Source organism: Coffea arabica, chromosome 2e (genome assembly GCF_036785885.1).
Source record: "Coffea arabica cultivar ET-39 chromosome 2e, Coffea Arabica ET-39 HiFi, whole genome shotgun sequence".
In the NCBI taxonomy this organism is placed as follows: domain Eukaryota; kingdom Viridiplantae; phylum Streptophyta; class Magnoliopsida; order Gentianales; family Rubiaceae; genus Coffea; species Coffea arabica.
In genome coordinates, this window is record NC_092313.1 from 21,136,526 (window position 1) to 21,157,210 (window position 20,685).

At 36.8% G+C, this 20,685-nt stretch overlaps 4 protein-coding genes across 6 annotated transcripts; 1 reads left to right on the plus strand and 3 right to left on the minus strand.

The window, feature by feature from the left end:
• The first annotated feature begins 1,049 nt into the window (after positions 1-1,049).
• LOC113731935 (ras-related protein RABA2a) lies at positions 1,050-3,220 on the plus strand. Its single transcript, XM_027257468.2, has 2 exons — positions 1,050-1,386; positions 2,469-3,220. Exons 1-2 carry the CDS (start codon positions 1,222-1,224, stop codon positions 2,946-2,948), a joined length of 645 nt encoding a protein of 214 aa, XP_027113269.1. The 5' UTR covers positions 1,050-1,221; the 3' UTR covers positions 2,949-3,220.
• A 926-nt stretch (positions 3,221-4,146) lies between these two features.
• Positions 4,147-8,365, minus strand: LOC113731936 (ras-related protein RABD1). The gene is made up of 8 exons (XM_027257470.2): positions 8,201-8,365; positions 8,011-8,083; positions 7,766-7,813; positions 7,623-7,670; positions 7,049-7,120; positions 5,345-5,500; positions 4,590-4,693; positions 4,147-4,467 (listed from the first exon to the last, which is right to left on the minus strand). The coding sequence occupies exons 1-8, from the start codon at positions 8,212-8,214 to the stop codon at positions 4,374-4,376; spliced, it is 609 nt and encodes a 202-aa protein (XP_027113271.1). The 5' UTR covers positions 8,215-8,365; the 3' UTR covers positions 4,147-4,373.
• An 882-nt stretch (positions 8,366-9,247) lies between these two features.
• Positions 9,248-10,681, minus strand: LOC140036867 (glucuronoxylan 4-O-methyltransferase 1-like). The gene has a single exon (XM_072079886.1). It carries the CDS (start codon positions 10,363-10,365, stop codon positions 9,502-9,504), a length of 864 nt encoding a protein of 287 aa, XP_071935987.1. The 5' UTR covers positions 10,366-10,681; the 3' UTR covers positions 9,248-9,501.
• A 432-nt stretch (positions 10,682-11,113) lies between these two features.
• LOC113731937 (probable serine/threonine-protein kinase At1g09600) lies at positions 11,114-19,229 on the minus strand. Of its 3 annotated transcripts, none has more exons than XM_072079885.1 (9): positions 18,509-19,229; positions 17,685-18,195; positions 16,820-17,104; positions 15,773-16,090; positions 13,787-14,014; positions 13,194-13,294; positions 12,641-12,755; positions 12,072-12,509; positions 11,114-11,803 (listed from the first exon to the last, which is right to left on the minus strand). In XM_072079885.1, the coding sequence occupies exons 2-9, from the start codon at positions 18,171-18,173 to the stop codon at positions 11,597-11,599; spliced, it is 2,181 nt and encodes a 726-aa protein (XP_071935986.1). In that variant the 5' UTR covers positions 18,174-18,195; positions 18,509-19,229; the 3' UTR covers positions 11,114-11,596. The 3 variants fall into 3 exon arrangements, with proteins under 3 accessions (XP_071935986.1, XP_027113273.2, XP_027113272.2); XM_027257472.2 differs by having other exon boundaries at positions 12,072-12,307; positions 12,401-12,509; positions 17,685-19,229; XM_027257471.2 differs by having other exon boundaries at positions 17,685-19,229.
• Positions 19,230-20,685: the final 1,456 nt, after the last annotated feature.

The window sequence follows — 20,685 nt, forward strand, 5'->3', positions numbered from 1 at the left end:
CGGCGATAATGTATACACTATCAGTGTTGGATGAATGATAATTATACCAAATTTGAATTTAAAATTTAACTTTTACACATATGTCATGGATCCAACGGTGATAGTGTATATACTATCAGTGTATATAAGATTTACTCCATATTTTGCTAGTTTCTTTTTTTTTTTGTGCGCATTGTTCAACTATAGAAACAAGTCCTTGTGTAGTTCAACTTTTGTACATCCTCAAGGTTGAGAATCATGTTCCATTACATGAATTAGTTCTTCTTTTTGCACATTCATCTATTCAAGAAAATATCATGAAAATAGTAGAAAGAGCTAGAAATGCATTAAAGGCCAATTTGAAGCGACAGGTACGAGGTGGACATAACATATAAAGCTAAGCTAAGTAACAAGCTCACCAAAACATTAACAATAAATAAATAGATGAATAAAGGCAATTCAATAAGGAAAAAGGGAGATAAAAAAAGAAAATAAAAAATTCAAAGGAGAATTATCTAAAGATGTCTCAATGTTAAAAGAATCTTAGTCCAAGAGCATCAAAATTGAGGTAAGATGATCGTTAACCACTTTGGGATTTCCTAATGCCAGATAGCCCTCTTGCCTTGGGGATGCAACAAAGTGTAAAACAATAATGATTTGGTTAACTTGTGCTCCTAGAATGTATACTAATTAGAGAGGTGTTAGGTGTTAATTTTTTGATAAAAGTAAAATTAATTTAGAAAAACATCTAAATATAGGGATACAATTATGATTGTGAATGTAATCATTTTAGTTAGTTGAGGGGTTAGAGGAGAATTTTTAGATTTTTTTTTTCATTGTAAATAATTGTGAATATGTGCTTTCCTGCGACAACTTAAAACTTAAAGCGTGGACGAGAATCCTAATTGAAATATTACAAGTTATTATTTGGCAAATAGGAGGGCAATTGTAACTGGAAGAGAAAGCAGGGATAAAAAAAAAGAAAAAGAAAAAACAAATCTAAGGGCAGATACGTCATTGCACCAACATCGCGCAGTTGCAAATTTGAGACCGTGGCTTCATCATGGATCATCAACTAATCCATCGTTTCTTTTTCTTTTCCCCCCAAGCGTCAATTGCTAGTCGGGGGTCATCAAAATCAACGATCGTCGTCAATTTCTCGAATCCAGCAGAACCTGTAGAAGAGTAAAGCCGAGGAACGATTCAAAAGGGGTACAAGGGTTGCAGAGATTTGAGAGAGATATGGCGAGGAGACCGGACGAGGAATACGACTACCTATTCAAGGTGGTATTAATCGGCGATTCCGGGGTAGGCAAATCCAATTTGCTCTCCCGATTCACCAGGAACGAATTCTGCTTGGAATCCAAATCCACCATCGGCGTCGAATTCGCCACCCGCACCCTTCAGGTGCCCATCCACACGCCCACATTCTTTTTCCACCCTACGACTACTAGCTCTTAACTAACTCGCTCTCTTTCGCTCACTTTCTCTCTCACACACTCACACACTCAAGAAGAACCCAAAAAAAGCTGAATTCTTTACTTCCTACTAAGTATGTTTTTGAATGTCTGCTACTTGTAGTAGCAGTAGTTGCATTATTAGCACTACATTGCTTTGCTGGATATTTTCATCATTTTCACTCTCCAATGCTGTTTATATTAGATCTGTAATTGTGGGCATCTATCCGTCTAATGGTTGTATGTTGGATTAGTTTTGCTTTTAAATTTCTATGATTTGCAATTTTAGAATAACCATAGGACAATTTAGTGGTATGGGTGCGTATGAACTTTGTTTTGGTTTAAGATACCCGGTAGTAAGGTAATGCTTGCAAAGATTCGACGAATGAGGTGAGGGGATATCACTGTTTGCTCATTGATTAGTAAGAAACAAGGAAAAACAGAGGTAAAGTTTTTTTTTTTATGAGCATTTAATGCAATCCCGTGATCTATTTTCCTTTCAAAGCCTATAAGCTACTCTGGCCAAGTTGTAATCTAGCTAACATTGAATGTGGTTATGGGTGACTTGCCTAAGTGCTTTCTGATTCTTGTTTTGTGTGTGTGTGTGTGTGTGTGTGTGTTAGATAGCAGGTTGTACAACTTGAAAGCTCTCCATGATCACACAACCGGGGAGCCCGGTTGAATTAGATGTCACATTGTTGCATCTGAGGCTCAATCCTAGATTGAAAAGCTGCCTGAGCTTTTGTTGAGAAGAGAAAAGCTGTCTGACCTTAAATGTAGTTAAGGTCTTATTTCCTAATGGAGTTTGATTGAAATGGTCGATCATTTGAATTTTAAATCAGATGTTATGGCCTTTTATTTGAGGAAATGGCAAGTCGAATAGTTTACTGTTTTTCGACTGCATCTGAGCTCGGTTGTGTTTAGATTTCTTCCTGCTGTATCCTTGCGTATTTGTGTTGGTTCACTTCATGCTGTGAAATCTATACACAGTTTATTGCTTGGATATACAGTTAACACTCGTTACTTTTCTAGGTTGAGGGAAGGACTATAAAAGCTCAGATTTGGGACACAGCTGGCCAGGAGAGATACAGAGCCATTACAAGTGCCTATTACAGAGGTGCTCTCGGAGCTCTTCTGGTTTATGACGTGACAAAACCAACCACCTTTGACAATGTCAGCAGGTGGCTGAAGGAGCTGAGGGACCATGCAGATTCCAACATTGTCATCATGCTCATTGGAAACAAGACTGACCTGAAGCATCTCCGAGCAGTTGCTACAGAGGATGCTCAAAGCTTTGCTGAGAAGGAAGGCCTTGCTTTTATTGAAACATCTGCTTTAGAAGCAACAAATGTAGAGAAGGCTTTTCAGACAATACTTGGAGACATATATCGTATAATTAGTAAGAAGTCGCTTGCTTCTGATGAGTCAGCGCCCGCAAGCATCAAAGAAGGACAAACTTTAGTTGTGGGAGCCGATGAGACCAACGCCAAGAAGGCTTGCTGTTCATCATAAGTGTTGTATTCTCATCTGAATCACCTCTTCTCTTGCCAACTCCTCAGCCCTACCAAGAAGCCTTATATTCATCTCATTTCTTTTTCTTTTGTTTTTTCATCTCTGTTTTATGTTTATTATATTGACGAAGCTACTTTCACTTTTCTTTGTTCCATTCTAGTTCTTTTTGGTGATGTCATTGGATGAGTATATGATTTCCAGATGGTTTTTGTCATATTATGTATTTATTCAAGTGCTATGAAAATTCCAGCAGAAGAAAAGTGTATTGTTTTCCTGTTTTTGCAGTTCAAGGTTGGCGAAAGCCGTTCAAGCCAAATCAGATGCATTTACATAAAACCACTGCCGAAAATTTTGCGCTTCCAGACTGGAGCCATGGTCACACCGTAAATGGTTAACAATGTTGTACTTTCCCTCCTTTCTCCTCCCTCACGCCCCCTACGTACACAGCATAGAAGGATGCTTCCTCTCCGCCCCCCACCCTCGCACCCCCCAATGCACGCACCGAATAAATCAGCAGTCTCTCCAAAACGGTTTCGTAACCTTAAACATTTACAAGTAAAATAAAAGTTCCCATGGATAAACCTAGTTCCCCTTCACTTTCAGTTTACCTTCAGATAAACCTATTATTGTCTCTTCAGTGATTGGGTTCACACATTCAGGCTGCTATTTTCAGATAAACTGATTTCCAGATTCGGCACAGCATGTTAATGGGTCTGAAATTAAGTGTACGAGTGTACATGGCGCATTTGTACCATATTGGAAGAAAAGCTAGGACATATCACTGCCTCTCTTGTATCTCCAGTCTCCACGTATTATTTCATTTGTCAAGGCTGGCTTGGTAAAAGGACCAACCTCACGATATATATGCCATTTAATCTCAATGACAGCGTTACAGCAAACCAATTGGTAGTAATACTTACCTTTTTCTCTTTGCTTTAAACTACGAAAAGAAAATGAAGCAGAACAGAGAGGTAGGAGAAAGCATTACAGTAAATACTATTTCATGATCAATTTATGGAGGCAAGACCCACATAATAAGTATGGAAAAGAATTGTTTAACAATGTGCCTTTTGACTTCACAAAAACAGACAATAGAGCATCTCATCACACCAGCTTCACACAAATAATCATAATAAACATAACTTCTATGAATCTACCAGTAAAAAATGTTAATAAAAGAGACTCTAAAAAGGAAGAATTGGTAGACAAAGTAAGAATGATATGTATAACAAAGAAAGAAAAGACAGTCCAATAAACAAGAAGTACAGACCTTCTTCCTCTTAAATCCACAAAATACAATTGGCATCAACTTATAAGCACATTAGAAGATTAACGAGGTCAACAGTCTACACAAAAAGAAGGTTTAGCATTTTTTTAAACATTTTTCTGCTAGATTGCATTAAAGAACTACAGTCACATGTACAGTTAACCACAACAGTTGCTTTTCTGCTCAATTGGCTGCCCCTTAATCTGAACAGTGCTTGTTGCCTTCTTGCTTGCAGATGGCTGGTTACCCATTCTGCAAAAAAAATTCAACTATCAGAACAGATGATAAAAGCAAATCAACTGTAACAATGACAACTTAACACTATTTCACGTCAATGAATCTACAAAAGCACCGGTAGTATTCAGTTGCATTACTTTTTCTTAATCTCGCTAGCCATAGTTAAGAAAGCCTGCTCCACATTAATAGAATCCTTCGCACTGGTCTCAAGAAATGGGATCCCTAGCTCATCTGCAAATGCCTGAGATTCACTCCAGCCAATACAGACATTTGAATTAGATGATATTAAAAGAAAATTATTATAAACAAGCAGAGCATAAACTAAGCTTGCAATTTTTAGAACACACAAAAAAACCAAAATGTAGATTTCTTTTCTAAATTTCGAATCAGTCCATCACATCAAACCCTGGACCAACATCTGCATGTGTGTTGTAATATGGCAAAATGTGACGTTTTACAAAGGCTTAGACCATCCATTATCTAGGATAGATGTACATTCAGCAGTAGTAGCAGGGCAAACTGTCAGCAAATACCATCAAATGAGACTGGTTTGCCAGTATGGTGTTGTTCAAGTAGATGCTGAAAATGTGCATCTCTGACAGGTCAAATCATTCTGCTGCATGTCAGCAAGGTCAATGCACCCATTCTTTCAAACAAAAAAGAAATATAACAGCCAAGTACAAAATCTTGAAGTATAAGACTAACATGTAGTATGTTTGTCACAAGTTTTCTGGTCTGTCAGCTTTTCCTTCCCCAGACCCCCCTTATTTATTTTTTAGGACATAATATGAAGCTTGAAATCCAAGTACCGGAATGTGTGCACTAGCTACTAAGCAACTCCGAAAAGATATAAGCGATCAAATAGTTCAGGATAGAAAAATTACACATATACCTTTGCAGTCTGGGTATCAACAACCTTGTTCTCAACTAAATCGCATTTGTTCCCCACCAGAAGCTTGCACACGCTATCATTAGCATATCTATCAATCTCATTCAACCACTGCTTAACGTTGTTGAAGCTTTCCATCTCCGTTACATCATACACAATCTGTTGCAATTTAAAAGTGTGTAAGAGCCAAAAAGGAACCAAAAGAAGGCCTTAACACAAATACCATCAAACAAAACACAGTAAGGGCTGATTTGCTTTAAGAAAATTGAGATGGGAATTTAATTATTCTTGAGAACTGATTATTTTATGTCCATTAACAAAAAGGATGTGCAACCCTTCATTACTTGTCCATGATCCAACAGTCCCTTCACTCATTTCAAGACAAATTCCAAATATAAGCAAAGTTCTGGATTTAGATATTCCTACAAGTACGATCAAAATTCAACATTTTTCTTTTGGTGTCAAACAATATAAAAATGAAAAGTTAATTCTTGGTGGCTGAAGAAAAATGACATTAAATCTAAAAAGAATGTTAATCTCAGTTCACGATTCCAATGCAACTAGTTAGAGCTCGCGAGGAGCGATGTTAAATAATATGATGGGTAAAATTCCAATGGAAATATAAGACATTTGATTTTCAAATTATTTCAATAGTTTAACAAACTACACCTTGCTTGCCGGTGAGCAATTTCAACTTTTTGAGAATAAAAAGTTTTGAGTAATCTACATAGACAGGCCGATTTAAGACGAGTTCTAGAATATTGATGATAGCAGTATGTATTAAAAGAAAGATTCAAGGATGTCACCACGGACCAATATACTGGAGAAAATCTAGTTCGAGTATAACATACCTAAACATGCAAAGTTTCATGCCAAAAGAAAAAATATTAACAGGACAAAAAGCGTACTCCAAGTGAATAAATAAGAAGGCTGATGAAGAAACTCCAAGGCTTTGACCTACATCTCCCCAGTTCTAAGCACTCTTTTTTGCCATAAAAGCATTCCAAAAAGTTTAGTAACCTCTTCCTTAAACCTTTTCACAACAATCAACCAGAAAATACATATGTTACTCATGCTGCAGTCCAACACAGTGTCAGCTGTAAGTCCCAATTCATATTCTTGTGCTGCCTAATGTTGGAGAGTTTCCCCTTAAAAAGTTATCCAAAAAATCCAAGGAATAAAGGATATGTAGTAGGCATATACACTGACTCTATAGGTCATGGAAATTGAGTTTGTCAACTCAATGTGGATATTGACAACATAATTAAAACTATATCAAAGTCTTACAGTCCCTAGCACAATATACTCAAAAGTCAGACATCTCTTACGAACTTTGCATGCTCAAACAAGCTTTAATAAAATATGATGGAACAAGATACCTTGACCAATTGACCGGCAATCCACGTAGATAGCATGTTTGCCAAAGTAATTAACATATAATAAACATCTATGAGAGGAAAATGAACATATCCAGGCCGCAGAAACAGATCCAAAGCATCCAAAATCCTGAATATCTCATAAAAGAACAAAAACAGTTGCTACATACAGAACATAGAGCAGACATCTGAAAGCAGCAAAGTGCATGTTTATTAAAAAAAAAATTTAACTATACTCCAACTAAATATCAAGGCATAAGCATTGCCTTCCTAAGAGTATAAAATTCAGAAAATCTTGAGCCAAATAAAGCTGTAAAATGATATTCCTTACTATTATTCCATGAGCTCCACGATAGTAGCTGCTGGTTATAGTCCTGAAACGCTCCTGGCCAGCAGTATCCCACTGAAGAGGCAAGTGACAGAGTCATCAGTAATATATCATCTGCACTTGAACTCGACTCCCCGCACACACACACACACCCCCCCCCCACCCCAAAAAAAAAAAAACCTACAATCTATTCATGCATCATCACTCTGCTAATAGCTCATTTGCATTTCTTTCCAACTTGCTTCTTTGCAGCAACTATAACCCTCAGGCCACTAAAATCAACTCAACCATCAAAAGCCCCTTGTTCAAAATAAACAAAAAGAACAAAAGCCTCGTTGCACCCTATCCTAGTATTTAGGGTCGCCTAAGCTCGCCTCTCATAACAAAAATAAATCAAAACACAAATGAAGGAAATGCACTATCTAATGCATGGAACAATCAATTCCCTAAAGAATCTTGAAGGTCATATCTTAATTCATCATATGCAACTAGCCAATTTTTTTCCTAGTAAGTAATAATCCAAACAACAGAGCTCATGAGTGTAGTAGAAACATAAAAAAAGAATAGATTCACTCACAATTTGCAGCTTGATTGTCTTTCCATCCAGCTCCACAGTCCTAATTTTCTGCAAAAGTTTAAAAAGATTTATGTTACCTAATCATCACTAAATAAATAGTTGCAAACTATGTAACACCACGAGTCACAAACTAAAGAACTTACAAAATCAACTCCGATAGTGCTGATGTAACTATCCACGTAAGAGTCATCCTGAAATCACCAACAAATATCGTAATAACTTCCACCGAAAATACAGCTCTCTTTACTTCATAACTTACTACTTCATCAATTAACCTTTAAAGAAAAATATGAATATTATAAGAAATGACCGTCAACAACCATAATACACCCAACAAAATGTACTAAAGATGAGCATACAGTTTAAAGTATAGATGAAGCTAACATACAGCGAATCGGAGAAGAAGACAAGATTTGCCGACAGATGAGTCGCCGATTAGAAGTAGCTTGAACAAATAATCGCTTTTAACAAACAAAAGGAAAATTAGATTAACAGTTAACAAAAGCAATATATACCAAAATAAGCAAAAATTGAAGAAGAAATTTAGCAAAAGGCGGTATTAAATGATGAAATCTTACTATTCGTTACTCATTTCTTCTAAATTCGTGAAATCTTCTTTGCCGAAATCAAAAGGTTTCTTTTTTGCCGAACAGCAGCAGAAGAAGAAAGAAAGGAAAGGGGAGAGAGAGTAGAGTAGTTGAGTGCTAAGTGGGGTACTCGTGGGGATAAATAAAGACTACAGCGGTAGTGCAATTGAAGGCTTGTTACTTTTCTCGTTTTCCAACTTGTGTAATTCCAACTTCAACCCACTTTTTAGAATTAATTGCGATATACGCTCATGAACTATCACCAATTTGTACTTTACCCCTCAACTATTCATTAGTAACTTATTGTGTGACTTAAAATCAATTGAAACTCAAAGGAGTTTTTCAAACTCTTTGAAGCTCCAGTTGAGAAAGATTTGTTCATTTACGGTACTAAACTCTTTTCATCAAAAAAATAACTGTCAAAAATAATTGATTTTTGATCAATTTGAGCAACGTGCTACGACATTTTTGCATATTTGTACTAAAGATTGAACCATGAGCTTTTGTTAAATTTGGACTTGTTACGTTACTTTTATGAGATAAAAAAAAAGTAACTTCTGATTAACATTGGACCGTCTATTACTAATGGAGTATTAAAAGCGGATTCTAGAGCAAACTTTTATCGAGTGAAAATGAAACCCAAACTCATTATTGTTTGATGTTTCTAACAAGTGCATCAAATGAGATCAGACATAGTCAACAATGAAATGAAAACTGAAGCTATTCAAATTTGGCTTAATACATTGGTTTTGCATGAAAAAAAAAGAAGAGCGCAGCCTAGCCAGCGTAGCGAGTTTGGCATTTTTGCCCAGACACGAGCTTGCTTCGTGCAATTTTGTCAATTTGTGGGCTATATATATATACATGGATGGAAGAATTAATAATGTTAGAACAGCAAGTTTCCAAACTACTTAGTCGTGCAGCAAAGAGTTGATGATATTGGCAAACAAGACAACATATTGATACTACTGTATCTTGTTTTTTGTGTCCGCTTTGGTTCATTGGTCGGTCTCAGTTTTATCTATTTCGGGCAGAAAATTGAATCAGTATCTAATGTTGTCTTTATTTCTGCACAAAGCCATGTTGTCTTTAGTACCTTTATTTTTCTTGTGCTTTCCCTCATCAATGAAACGACAAACTAAAAGTTGAAAGTCCTGAGCATCTTGCATCAGTATCAAGTCTCAAAATACCTGCCGCAGAAAAAAAAAAAAGAAAAAAAAAAAAGAGAGAGCTTCCTAGAAGGAACGATGACAACGTGATTCTCGTACACAAAAACCATGCTAGAAACATCATCACGGGCAGAAGGGCTGGTTCAAGTTACTCCTATAACTTGGGATTCTAAAATGCCTTATCCTTCCTTCTTGTTTCTTCACGTATGCATCACACAAGAAGGCCCTGGAGAACTTATCTTCAACATCTCTATTCACGTCATGCACAAAAACATCAGTTACTCCATCTTCTCGATTCCTCGCCATCATCCCGGCTGTGTATATGGCTGTCATTCTCCCTGGAGCTTCGTCATAGTAACCTGTTGGAGCATCAACCATGATCAAATCCCATTTTATCTCATAAACTTCACTAGGCAAGCCCTTTAAGGCAAGCTGGCACATTGAGTATCTGGGATCAGCAACAGGTGTGCACTCGGGCCCTTTGCCCACCTCCAACAGCTCATCTGCCTGATTCACTTTGCTATCATAGCTAACATGATACGACTCTAGCATTGGAAATCTTCTCTTAATTTGCTCAATCCAGGACTCGTCTTCTTCGAGGAAAATAGTCCGTCCACCAGAGTTGAGTGCGCTCCACATAAGGCTGTCGTGGCCTAGCCCGAACACAAGGAAATTACAAGGGGACTTCTTCTCCAAAATCTTGGAGGTTACTGAGATCTCTTTGAGCGTTTGCTGTGGAATGATGGAGGAGGTTGAATAGTGAATGATAGCTTGAGCTAAGGTGGATGGGATTTTGTTGCAAGACGGCGAACAGTTTGAAACCTTCTCATCTTTCAAAGGACCACTCAAGGGTCTTGGAAGAGTTGGGATTGGACTTTGATTGGAGGATGAAAAGCTTGATCTCAAGACAAAGAGAAGGAAAAAAGCGATAAAAACGCCAAGCGTTAGAAGCTTTATGTTAAGGGAATTTTGGGTCTTAGGCCTCATGATTTGCTGATGATCAAACTTTCAGTTTCTGCAGGGGGAGATCCTGTCCGGTGGTGGTAAGGGTCTATATTTGCTTCTGAAATATAGTGTACGTAGTACATCATGTTGCATTGATAGAGAGAGCATTGTACATTTAGATAGCTGTAGTAATGCTTGGAGATGAAGTGATGAAGACAAAGAAACTACAAAGATTTTGATTGAAGCAAAATAGTTGCTGGTAGATCTGCTAAGTTGGTGGAGATTTTCGCGTCAGGATGGAATAGTGGATGGTGATGGACCTTTACTACGTACTTTGATGTTGATCAGGTCGAGATACAGATATGGATGTGATTCAATACTTTTACACCTGTTTAAGGACATCGGATATCTGAGTTTAGGGACTGCCAAAAAGATAATCGTAGGTGAACGGATTCTGTAACATTAATTGACAACCATTCTCTAGAGCCCTGAATCTGCTTCGAGCTACCTTTGAAACTAATTATCTCCTTGCCTCAGTGAAAATATTGGATTGCAGGAAGCATTTTTTAAATCCATGGTTTAGATATTGTCATTGCATGGACCAATAGCTGGTTAACACTTCCTCTTATAGTTATAGCCCCACAGTCTGTTACCATTCACGTTGAGAACCAAATTAACAGGTTACATTTTACCATTTTACTCCTCCTTGCCTTGGATCCCAATTTGTAGTACAGCAACAAAGGATTCTGAGCATTCCTTCACAAAACAACTCTCTCTGCTAACTTACATGTGATCCAAAAAAACTCTGATTCTCTTTCATTAGCTCGATGCTGGCCTGGGGTGTCAAAATTTTACATATGTGCATGAATGGCTTCGCCATTACAATAAACAAAAGAAAAAGAACATGGTAAAACTGTACAAAAGATTGTCACTAACTGCCATACACCATCAGGAATGATTTCCTCCCCATCCAACAAGCATGAAGTTGCTTGTCATTTTCTTTCATAGTGATACCCATCATTTTGGGTGATTTTTTTTCTTTTCCAGGCTACCCGATTTCTTCCCATCATGTGCTGCTTTCAAAGGTAGGAACCTTATTTTAGGTCTGGAACGTCGAGTCGCTAATGCATTTCAATCCCAGATAGCCCAATGACATTTTTCCTCTCATGCTGATGAGGTTTGCTTAATCTCTGAAGCAGTAGACTCGCGAACTCAAGGCGTGCTATCATGACACAGGATTCAATCCATAGGTAGCAGGAAATTCCTCGCAAGGTCACCGGCCATTCCCTACATACTGCAGCAACAGTTCTGTCTGTCCATTATCAGCATAGGTTTTTGTGTTCTTATTTTTGTCAATACGAGCTTTCCGAACTGCATTTTGTATTTGTTTCTCATGTTCTTTGAGCATTTCCTCAATATTTCCTCCAGGGGGAAGCAATGGTCCAGAGTAGTGAATCCTCGACTTCTTCAGAGCGTAACCCTGATGTAAAAACCAAAACAAGCAAATTCAAAAATAATTTCATTTTGGCTTTTCAGTGAATGGAAGGGGCCCCAGGGAAGAAGATGTCTGGGTCTTAGTTTATGTCTCTGCATTGGTATGAGTATGTGCCTGGAAGTGGCAGTCATAGAACTCTTTTAAGTTAACCGAAAGATATCACTGATCACGTGGCCAAGCCCCGCAGGAAAATTTCTAAATATTGAAAACGGAAAAATAAAAAAGATACTAACAAGTATCTTTACTCCCTTACCCCATTAAATTCCTTTCTGTATGCCTGTTCATCCTTCTTGTGTGACGAACTCGTCCCTCCCAGCAGATGGCATGTTGAACCAGAATCATTTAGGCGCTCCTCCATCCATTGAGGATGGGTACTACCCTCTCCACTAAGATCAAGGTGAGAACTGCCATGAGCTGCAACTGAGTTGGAGAACCTAGACAACTTTGCAGCTGTTCCTTGGGATTTGTTTGGTATTTGCATTCTAGACTCTGCGCCATACCTTGAACAATTAATGTTGGACCCGGCTTCATTTACATCCATATTTAAGGAACTTCTTGAAGCACCATTTTGCAACAAATGACCTTTATTTAAAGATGGTCTGGATGGTTCAATTGGGAAGCCAGAACCACCATCTTCTTCATGATTATACTTCTCACTAATGCTTTTGGGGTTCGATTGAGCCTGCCATTTCTGGATTCAAGAAAATTTAGATTGATCAGTATATTATACAGAACCTAAGACATCTCGAGGCATTCATGCTCATGGTCTAACAATATAGGTTTACATATTTGTGATCATTGTCTTAAGTAATCCAGAAATACCTGCATGGATGTCAGCAGCTCAGCATTAGCATCCGGTGCTGGGACAGCTTTGGATTCTTTGGAACCTTTTCTGTAAGATTCAATCCCACGTCCTTTACTGCCAGCAGCTTTTTGCCTGATATCATGAAAATAACAAATTTATAATTTAGAAAAAAGCTAAATCCACATATTTAGTTCTTACAGAAACAATAGAGAATGAAATCCTTGATGATCAGATATTTATTCTGAAAACAAAAAGGAAATGATCTTCAGTTGGTTCACAATCCATGATTGGTTAAAAGAATAAAAACACAAAGAAGGAAATCCTATTCATCTTTTAAGTGAACTACATGCTACACAGCCCAGATCAAAATATACTCTAGCTAGTTGAAAACATGCATCACAAATCTTGTAGGCATGCTACTGTACGAATGTCAAATTCTGAAGTACAAAAACAATTGTAAAACTGTAACGACTGATTGCAGATTTACAAATACAGTGACTGAAATGTTAGTAAAAGAACCCAAAGTACTCCGATCAAAGTAGTACAGAAATACATTTAAAAATTATTTACCTTCTAGCTTCTTCATCTCGAATCTTAGCATCAAATTCTTTGCTTGGTGGATACTTTGGCAAACTTGAGGGCGCACAAGGAAGAGGCTTTGTTGTGAAGAACTGTAAAAATGCTTCAATATGAGGAGGTAACTTTTTGAAAACAATAGAGGGAAATTATTCATCCAAGTGAATAAAGGAATACTGTGTCTCGCACTGCAATCCCCGAAACCTAAATACTACTTGATGTGGGTAATCACCTAAATGACAGCATAGAAAAGTACGTAGGATCTTCATAGTTATGACTGCCATTATCAAGTAAGTTGCACAATAATCTCTAAAACTATAATCCAACCAGATACTTTTCTTCTTGGAAATTAAGTCCAGTGTAAAGGTAAAGAGTGTAGGCCATCAAATTATAAAAGATTAGTGCTGTAATCAGACGCTAAGAGAGCATTTAAAAAAATTAATGCATCAATTTGTGCTTAAGCCTAGAAAGGAGAGAGAATTAAATGCACAGATGTGAACATTCCCAAGCAACAGGAAAAATTAAATTTTTAGGAAGAAAAGGAATTGCGTACCAAAAGAGCATAAAACAAAAGAATTTTGAATTACCTCACTTTCAAGTGCAGAAGTTGCAGATCCCCGACGTTCAGGTTCAAAAGCAAGAAGAGAATCTAGAAGTGTCAATGCTGAAGGTGGAAAATCCTTGAATGTCTCACCCACAGAACGCTTGTAAGGATGTTGAGGTTTAAAAATTGTAGCATGTGGCAGTTTAGACTTCTTCCAATATTCCTCAGATGGTGAGCCACAAAGTTTAAATATTTTATGCAGCTGTTCCACCTGCACACAAAAATAAGAAGGTTAAAATGTTTAACCAAATTCAAGTCATTCACAAACCAACAAATCCTGCGCTAAGCTCATAACTCAAAGGATCGACAAAGCACAGAGACACAAAGAAACCAGATGAGAAAAGTTAAACCTTCAAATCCAGAGCAGTACACAAATCAGGAGACAAAGTTGTCCTATACAATCATGAACATCAAGTCAGTTAATCCTTCAGCTCACTAAACAATCTCAAGTAAAATTTATGTAATCTTTTATAGATAAAACAGAACCAGATGTATTCTAACTCAGCAAACTGCTTGTGAAATTCTATTTGGGATTTGCCTAAAATTTTTCTTTAACTTATCTGTCTTCGTTTCGAGTTCAGAAAGCACTGATACTATTATTGACCAATCACTTCTTAAAGTAGACCTCTCCACATTTCTGCAACTCAGTAGCATAGCAGAACAGCCTTCTAAACTAGACTTGCTCACACTCTTGTTGAATCTAACCAAATCCATGCTACTTAACAAACCAACAAATTTAATATGCTGTCATCTCCACAGATCCTTAAAACAGCGTCACATATATCTCCATTTCAAAGATATTCTTGTAATCTTCAGCATGCCTTAGCCGACTACACTGACTACACTTACATGTAGTTAGCTTCATTCAACGCCATGAAGCATCATTCAACTTACTCTTGCCATAACATTCTTAAACATACTCACAATCCTATCCCCACTCTAGGTTGTTCTTGTTCTTTCAGCTTCCTCTAAGCTTTTTCATCAACTCCAAACCTCTACCAGCTACAGACTTCTTATAGTTAAGGATCTATAACTAAAATTCACATGATCAAGTATTTACATCATATCAATAAGATTATCATAGTAGCTAAGAAAAGCATATACTTTACCTAAAGACAGTTCAAATGAAAAACTACTAGAAACTTCAAGACACTACATTAATTACTAAATGAGGAAGAAAATTCAGCAAAGGAAAGAGGATCTGGTTGCACAAGTGCTAAGAGGAGCCTGGTGCGACCACACTCTGTTTGGCTAATACTTGAGCATGAAAACAAGACACTTAAAAGATTATGGATGCAATCTTTAAATAACAGCTAAAGATTAGTAATGTAATACATATATTATGTGATTACATGATATCAAAACCAAGCAGATGTGCATATGAAAAGTTAAGACTTAGCCAAGCCACATAGCATCAAAATTTTGACAGAACCACAAAGAAAATAAATTGAAATATGATCTCTAGGTTTTTGAAATACACGCAAAGCTTGAAGGAGGAAAATCCCAAAGCAGGAGATATGAAGAGAATAGAAATGACAAAAATCATGTACCTGCAACATAGACCAGAACTTCCAAAATTAAAGCCCAAATTCTAAACATTTCATGCCTTAACAGCAGATATGTAGATAGCTCAGAATATAAAAGAATGCAATTTTTGTCCCATGGCTCTAAGCTGAGAGCTCTAACAGCATTAGATGCCATTCTATTGACACAGAGGAGTTCTAGATGATTTTTTATGAGAATGCTCGAGAAGCAGCTACTTAGATTTTCCTTTTATGTGCACTAATTGATGAAACCACTATGATTTATCTATAATTTCTTAATGCATCAATGGAATCAAATGAGCCAGACTCCATTATTTCACACAGAAGTAGTTTGTTAGTATTTGTAAATATTATAAAACTCAATCAAATAGAACTCACACTCCCCCCAATCAACTCCCTAAATCATCCTTTAATGTGTAAACTACCTCTGTTCTTCCCGGCATTATAGGTTTGCCAGCAAAGAGTTCTGCTAGAATGCAACCAGAACTCCATAAATCTACGGCTGCTCCATAATCTGTAGATCCAAGCAAGAGCTCAGGAGGCCGATACCACAAGGTCACTACACGACTTGTCAAGGGCTGCTTCTGATTAGCACGGAAAAAGGTTGCCAAACCAAAATCACCAATCTTAAGGTTTCCATCATTATCAATTAGGAGATTTGAACCTTTGATGTCCCGGTGTAGAACCCCACGATTATGGCAGTGTTCAAGTCCTCGAAGAAGTTGTTGCATGTAGCATTTAACCTGAAAAAACATACCACAACTATCCTCCATAAGAAATAGAGCAAGAATGGTATATAACGTCATAAATCATTACAAAAACTGGCAAGATTATCTAGACAAGAAACTACCTAAACATCAAAGATTTATAGAACAAATCATATGGTAATACTTGGATGTAGTTGGAAATATGCATGAGATAACCACAGAGAGGAAGATGGAATAAATATGAACTTTGGAATAAAACTTTGGAAACCAAACCACAACTCTGTATCAGCAGAGAATGACGAACTTTCAGCCGTTTCATTATGAGAGGAAGCAAAAACAATATAACAAGTATATGATGTTAAAAGTTTTTCTTGATAAAGTCCAAGCACTTGGTCACATTTTGCTCCCAGCTTCAAAATATAAAACACTTCTGGAACTTAAAAGCACAAGCTCAAGATGGAATTGCAATGCTATGAATCTAGCTAGTCTTTGCAAGCACGTCTACAAGCTCTATGCAGAGAATTCAAAAGAGACAACCCGAAATCAACAGAATAGTAAACTAAACTTTAAAAAATTCTTATAGATTAATCTGCTTAAAAAGTGCAGAAGTTTAAGTAGTATAAACAGCACATAAACAAAGACAGATGGAGCCATCAACTCCGGAATTATTTGTTCATATTAAGCCTTTGAAACATTTTTTGCAAGAAGAATTCCTCGCACTAACATTTGGTTAAAAGTGGGACCAGAAAGGAACTGCAAATGCACCTGTGGTTCAGTGAATTGAATTTTTGGCGATGCAGCAAGACCAGCAAGATCATGCTCCATATACTCGAAAACAAGATATAAATTGCAAGAGACCCTCGAAGTAACCAGACCTTCCAACCTCATGACATTTGGGTGATCCAGCCTACGCAGAATAAGGATTTCTCTAGCCATAAATCGGACACTTTCTGGATCCATGTTGACGAACCTCACCTTCTTCAGCGCAACTACTTTTCCGGTTTCAAGGTCACGGGCTCTGTATACACTGCTATATGTCCCTTGACCTATCTGCATAATACACAAATTAACTTCAAACTATCAAAACGATGATCAAACATACAGATAAAACACGAAATAGTAGTCTTACTCCAGTTGATATGGCAAATGTTGAAGATAATGCACTATGTTTTTTTAAAGACCAAAGTACATTCATCCCTAAAAAGAAATATTTCAGAAAGATCAATAAATGAATGTTTGAATTAAACCTTGACATGAAATATCATCTTCTTTCCTGCATATAGATATAAAGATGCAGAAGGCATCTGAAGATTTGATTCAGTCCCGAGTTTTTCTATTCTTCCTTTCATAACCCAAATACACATATGTAATGCATGAAATTATCCTGCATTAACAATATTAACTAATGAATGATCAGAGTAACTTTTTATCCTGCATTAACAATATTAACCGATATATGGTCAGAATAACTTTTTATACATTTCTCTTGGCAAGCAGATATAGAAATCAATGACCTTGCAGTTTAGCAAAGAAAAAAATCAGAAAAAACAAGGCATGAAGATGTTAAAAATAACAGGAAAACAGGTTCATCAACAAATTATGCAAGTAAAGAAGAAAATTGCTGACAGACCTTGTCCAACTTCTCAAATGAGTCAGCCTTTCGAGGTATCCAACCTTTGATAGCTTCCCCAGCCACTGCTGTAAGCCACGATGGCCATCCAGCGACGGTTTGCGCCCCATCAACTCCATTTCGAACACTAAATATCCTAGACATTTGGGGTTCTCTTCCGCTCATTCCACCTCCAAATGCACCAGTTTCTGGCATCTGAGGCACCATAGAGTTCTCAACCACTGCAGATGTTTTCTCTGCCTCATCCCGAGAAGGAGGCGTTGAGCCTGCACTTTTCTCAACATTCTCTGTCGATATCAACCTAGCAGTTGCGTCATTTGCACCATTGTCAACCTCCACGACTACTTCCTCCTTTCTAGAGGATGCAATAAATCTTTTAGATGAAGCCTTTTTAGACTCTTTATCTCTGCCACGATTCTTACTTATATAAGCACCTTTAGAGCAAACGCAACCCATGGCCCGCCAAAATTTTTGCAGTCTCCTGTTCATGAACAGGAAACTGCAAAATCCCCTGAAAATCCTCAAACAATGCCAAACTTAATTTTCTAATTTTCTTCAATTCTAGCACTATCTAGCTCAAAACTAAGCAGCATTCTCCCAAAACCCAAAACCCTTCAACCAATTAAAACCTTTAAACCAGGATTTACAGCCAACCCTTCAGTCCAAATCAATGTCCCAACAAATTCTAACAGCAAAATCCAAAACCTCAAATTTTTCTTCAAAACCCAATTCAATTTTCTTTCCTTAAACACCAGAAACCCTCTGAGCTTTATAATAAAAAATGCTAAACTGCACCAAGAAAAATGTGAAGAGAAACAACTTACGAGAAGTATACAATCCTTATTGCAACTCCAGAAATCTCAATCCCAGACGTCAAGTTTAGATCTTTGTACAACCCAGATCCCCAATTCTAATAATCCACACGAAAAACAACCCACATTGCCAAAATAGTGATGATCTCACAAGAATAATTATCAAAAGAACATCTAATTTTTGTTCATTTGGGAGAAAAAAAATGAGTCAAAATAATTATGACCCAGATTCAGAACTAAAACCAATTGGTCAAATTCCGAGGCAACAAGTTATGTATTAGGGTTGTTTACCGAAAAATTCTCAAGTGAATCAACCAACAGCCTTTGATTTTATTCCCATCCAACGGACGGCAATTCAAAAAAAATTAAAAATAAAACATGCGATTAAAACTAATTATTTAAAAATAAATAATTCTTTAAAAAAAAGGGACTTCGGAATGCAATTGTGTCAATCTACAAGCGTTTTTTGTTAGAGGGAGTTTCGGATCTAAACAGTCCTAGAAATGCGATTGACCGATTAATATATAGATAAAGAAAAATAACAATTCCGTATAGAAACAGCAAACTATTTTCTCTTCGCTATTGGAAAGTAAAAACATCTGAATTTTGTGACAGCAAACGGGATCCTTCTCTTTTAATGGTGCCAACTTTTTTGAAATTTTTGCTGCATTTTTACAGTTTTTTTTTTTTTTTTTTTGAGAGAGAGAGAAGGGAAGAAGGAAGGGGCACGACGGTCTCGTGAGGAAGAAAGGGGGGAATAAATAGTGGGGTCCACTTTAGGGCCCGCGCGTAGGAACAGTGTCCTCATTGTCGCCACGTGTCAGGAAGTTCGGGTGTCCCTACTTATCAGTTTGGGACCCACGGGTGAAATATCCAGCATTATTGGGCCCGTGGCCTGGCAATTTCGGGTTCTTTTTGTGTTTTCTGGATCCTGATTCTTGACCCATTGCCATCAGTGGAGCCTCTTCTTTTTGTTTTCTGGTTGTGTCATCAAAATTTTATATATTAACATTTTATTGGGGTTTTGTTATCATTTACTCTATCTTCTCAGTTTTGGGGAAATAGATTCTGCTGGCTGTCAACATATTTTTAGTTCAACTTTCTAAACTTTTAGTTAAAGAAGAGTGACTTTTCAAATAAAGTGCAAAATGATATGTAAAGCCAAAAGTGTCTTTTTAGTTTAGAATTAGCCATCAAAAGTGAGTCAGCTCTGTTTGGATTGCTATTTTTAAAAATTTTTATAAAAATTTTATTTTAACGATTTGATATATATAAAATTAAAAAAATAATTTAAAAATACGTTCACAGAAAACGTAAAAAAATTTCTATGAAAAATAACAATCCAATTAATGCAATCTCAAAATAAAATGTTTTTTCACACTAAATTAATAGCAATTGAAAACAGAAGAAAAAATAATTTCTATTTTAGCTTTACATAGGGAAACAAGAAGAGCTTAAAAAGAATTTCTTCCTTTTAATAAGTGGTGTGGAATTGGTCTTCCCATCCTCAGGTTTTGATTAGAAAATGAATTTTCTTTTTGGTCGATGTTTTTCTATCAAAAGATAGAAACACACACACCCAATTAGATTAGAAACACTCGAGAGGTTAACGGGTAGAGGACCCAATTAAGAGTAATTTAAGGAGACCCACAAAAACTCACATCCAGCCAGTTGGTAATATTTTTTATCCACGTTTGAAAATGAAAATGGTGAACATCTTTTCGTGATTTGAGGACTGAAGTTCGCGAGGGACCATAAAAGTTTTTTTTTTTTTTATTCCCAACAGATTTACACCTACATCTTCAAGAAGGAAAAAAAAATAAAACTAAAATAAGTGACACACTAACCAGTATTGGTGGGAACAAATAGATTATAGAGTGTAGGATAAGATATCTACAAATTGTGAGATACATTCTTAAATTCGCAACTGTAATATTTACATTTTCAATGTCTAACTCAAGGAATCCTGTATTTGTTGGCTATGAATTCACAACGTTAATTAAAGATACTTCGACTTGACTAGAATAATCTATCAAGAGGACTCTAATAGTGGATCTCTCTAGTTTCGGAACTGGTTTCTCTCTCTCTCATTTCTTTTGGCTCAAAATTTTTATTGTATTTTTATTTTTTTATCTATTGTCACCGTCTATCCTACTCTAACTTATACTAGGAGATAATCCAACAGGACC

What these genes read in the sequence shown, in the direction of transcription:
- LOC140036867 (XM_072079886.1), bottom strand. Translation starts at nt 10,365, where the DNA reads ATGAGGCCTAAGACCCAAAATTCCCTTAACATAAAGCTTCTAACGCTT.
- LOC113731936 (XM_027257470.2), bottom strand. An exon ending in AGACAATCAAGCTGCAAATT is followed by an intron (nt 7,121 to 7,622) that starts GTGAGTGAATCT and finishes TTGCCTCTTCAG; the next exon opens with TGGGATACTGCTGGCCAGGA. An exon ending in GTGGAGCTCATGGAATAATA is followed by an intron (nt 5,501 to 7,048) that starts GTAAGGAATATC and finishes AAATTGCAACAG; the next exon opens with ATTGTGTATGATGTAACGGA.
- LOC113731935 (XM_027257468.2), top strand. Translation starts at nt 1,222, where the DNA reads ATGGCGAGGAGACCGGACGAGGAATACGACTACCTATTCAAGGTGGTA. An exon ending in TCGCCACCCGCACCCTTCAG is followed by an intron (nt 1,387 to 2,468) that starts GTGCCCATCCAC and finishes TTACTTTTCTAG; the next exon opens with GTTGAGGGAAGGACTATAAA.
- LOC113731937 (XM_072079885.1), bottom strand. Translation starts at nt 18,173, where the DNA reads ATGAACAGGAGACTGCAAAAATTTTGGCGGGCCATGGGTTGCGTTTGC. An exon ending in CATTTGAGAAGTTGGACAAG is followed by an intron (nt 17,105 to 17,684) that starts GTCTGTCAGCAA and finishes TGTATTATGCAG; the next exon opens with ATAGGTCAAGGGACATATAG. An exon ending in TTCAATTCACTGAACCACAG is followed by an intron (nt 16,091 to 16,819) that starts GTGCATTTGCAG and finishes ATGTTTTTTCAG; the next exon opens with GTTAAATGCTACATGCAACA.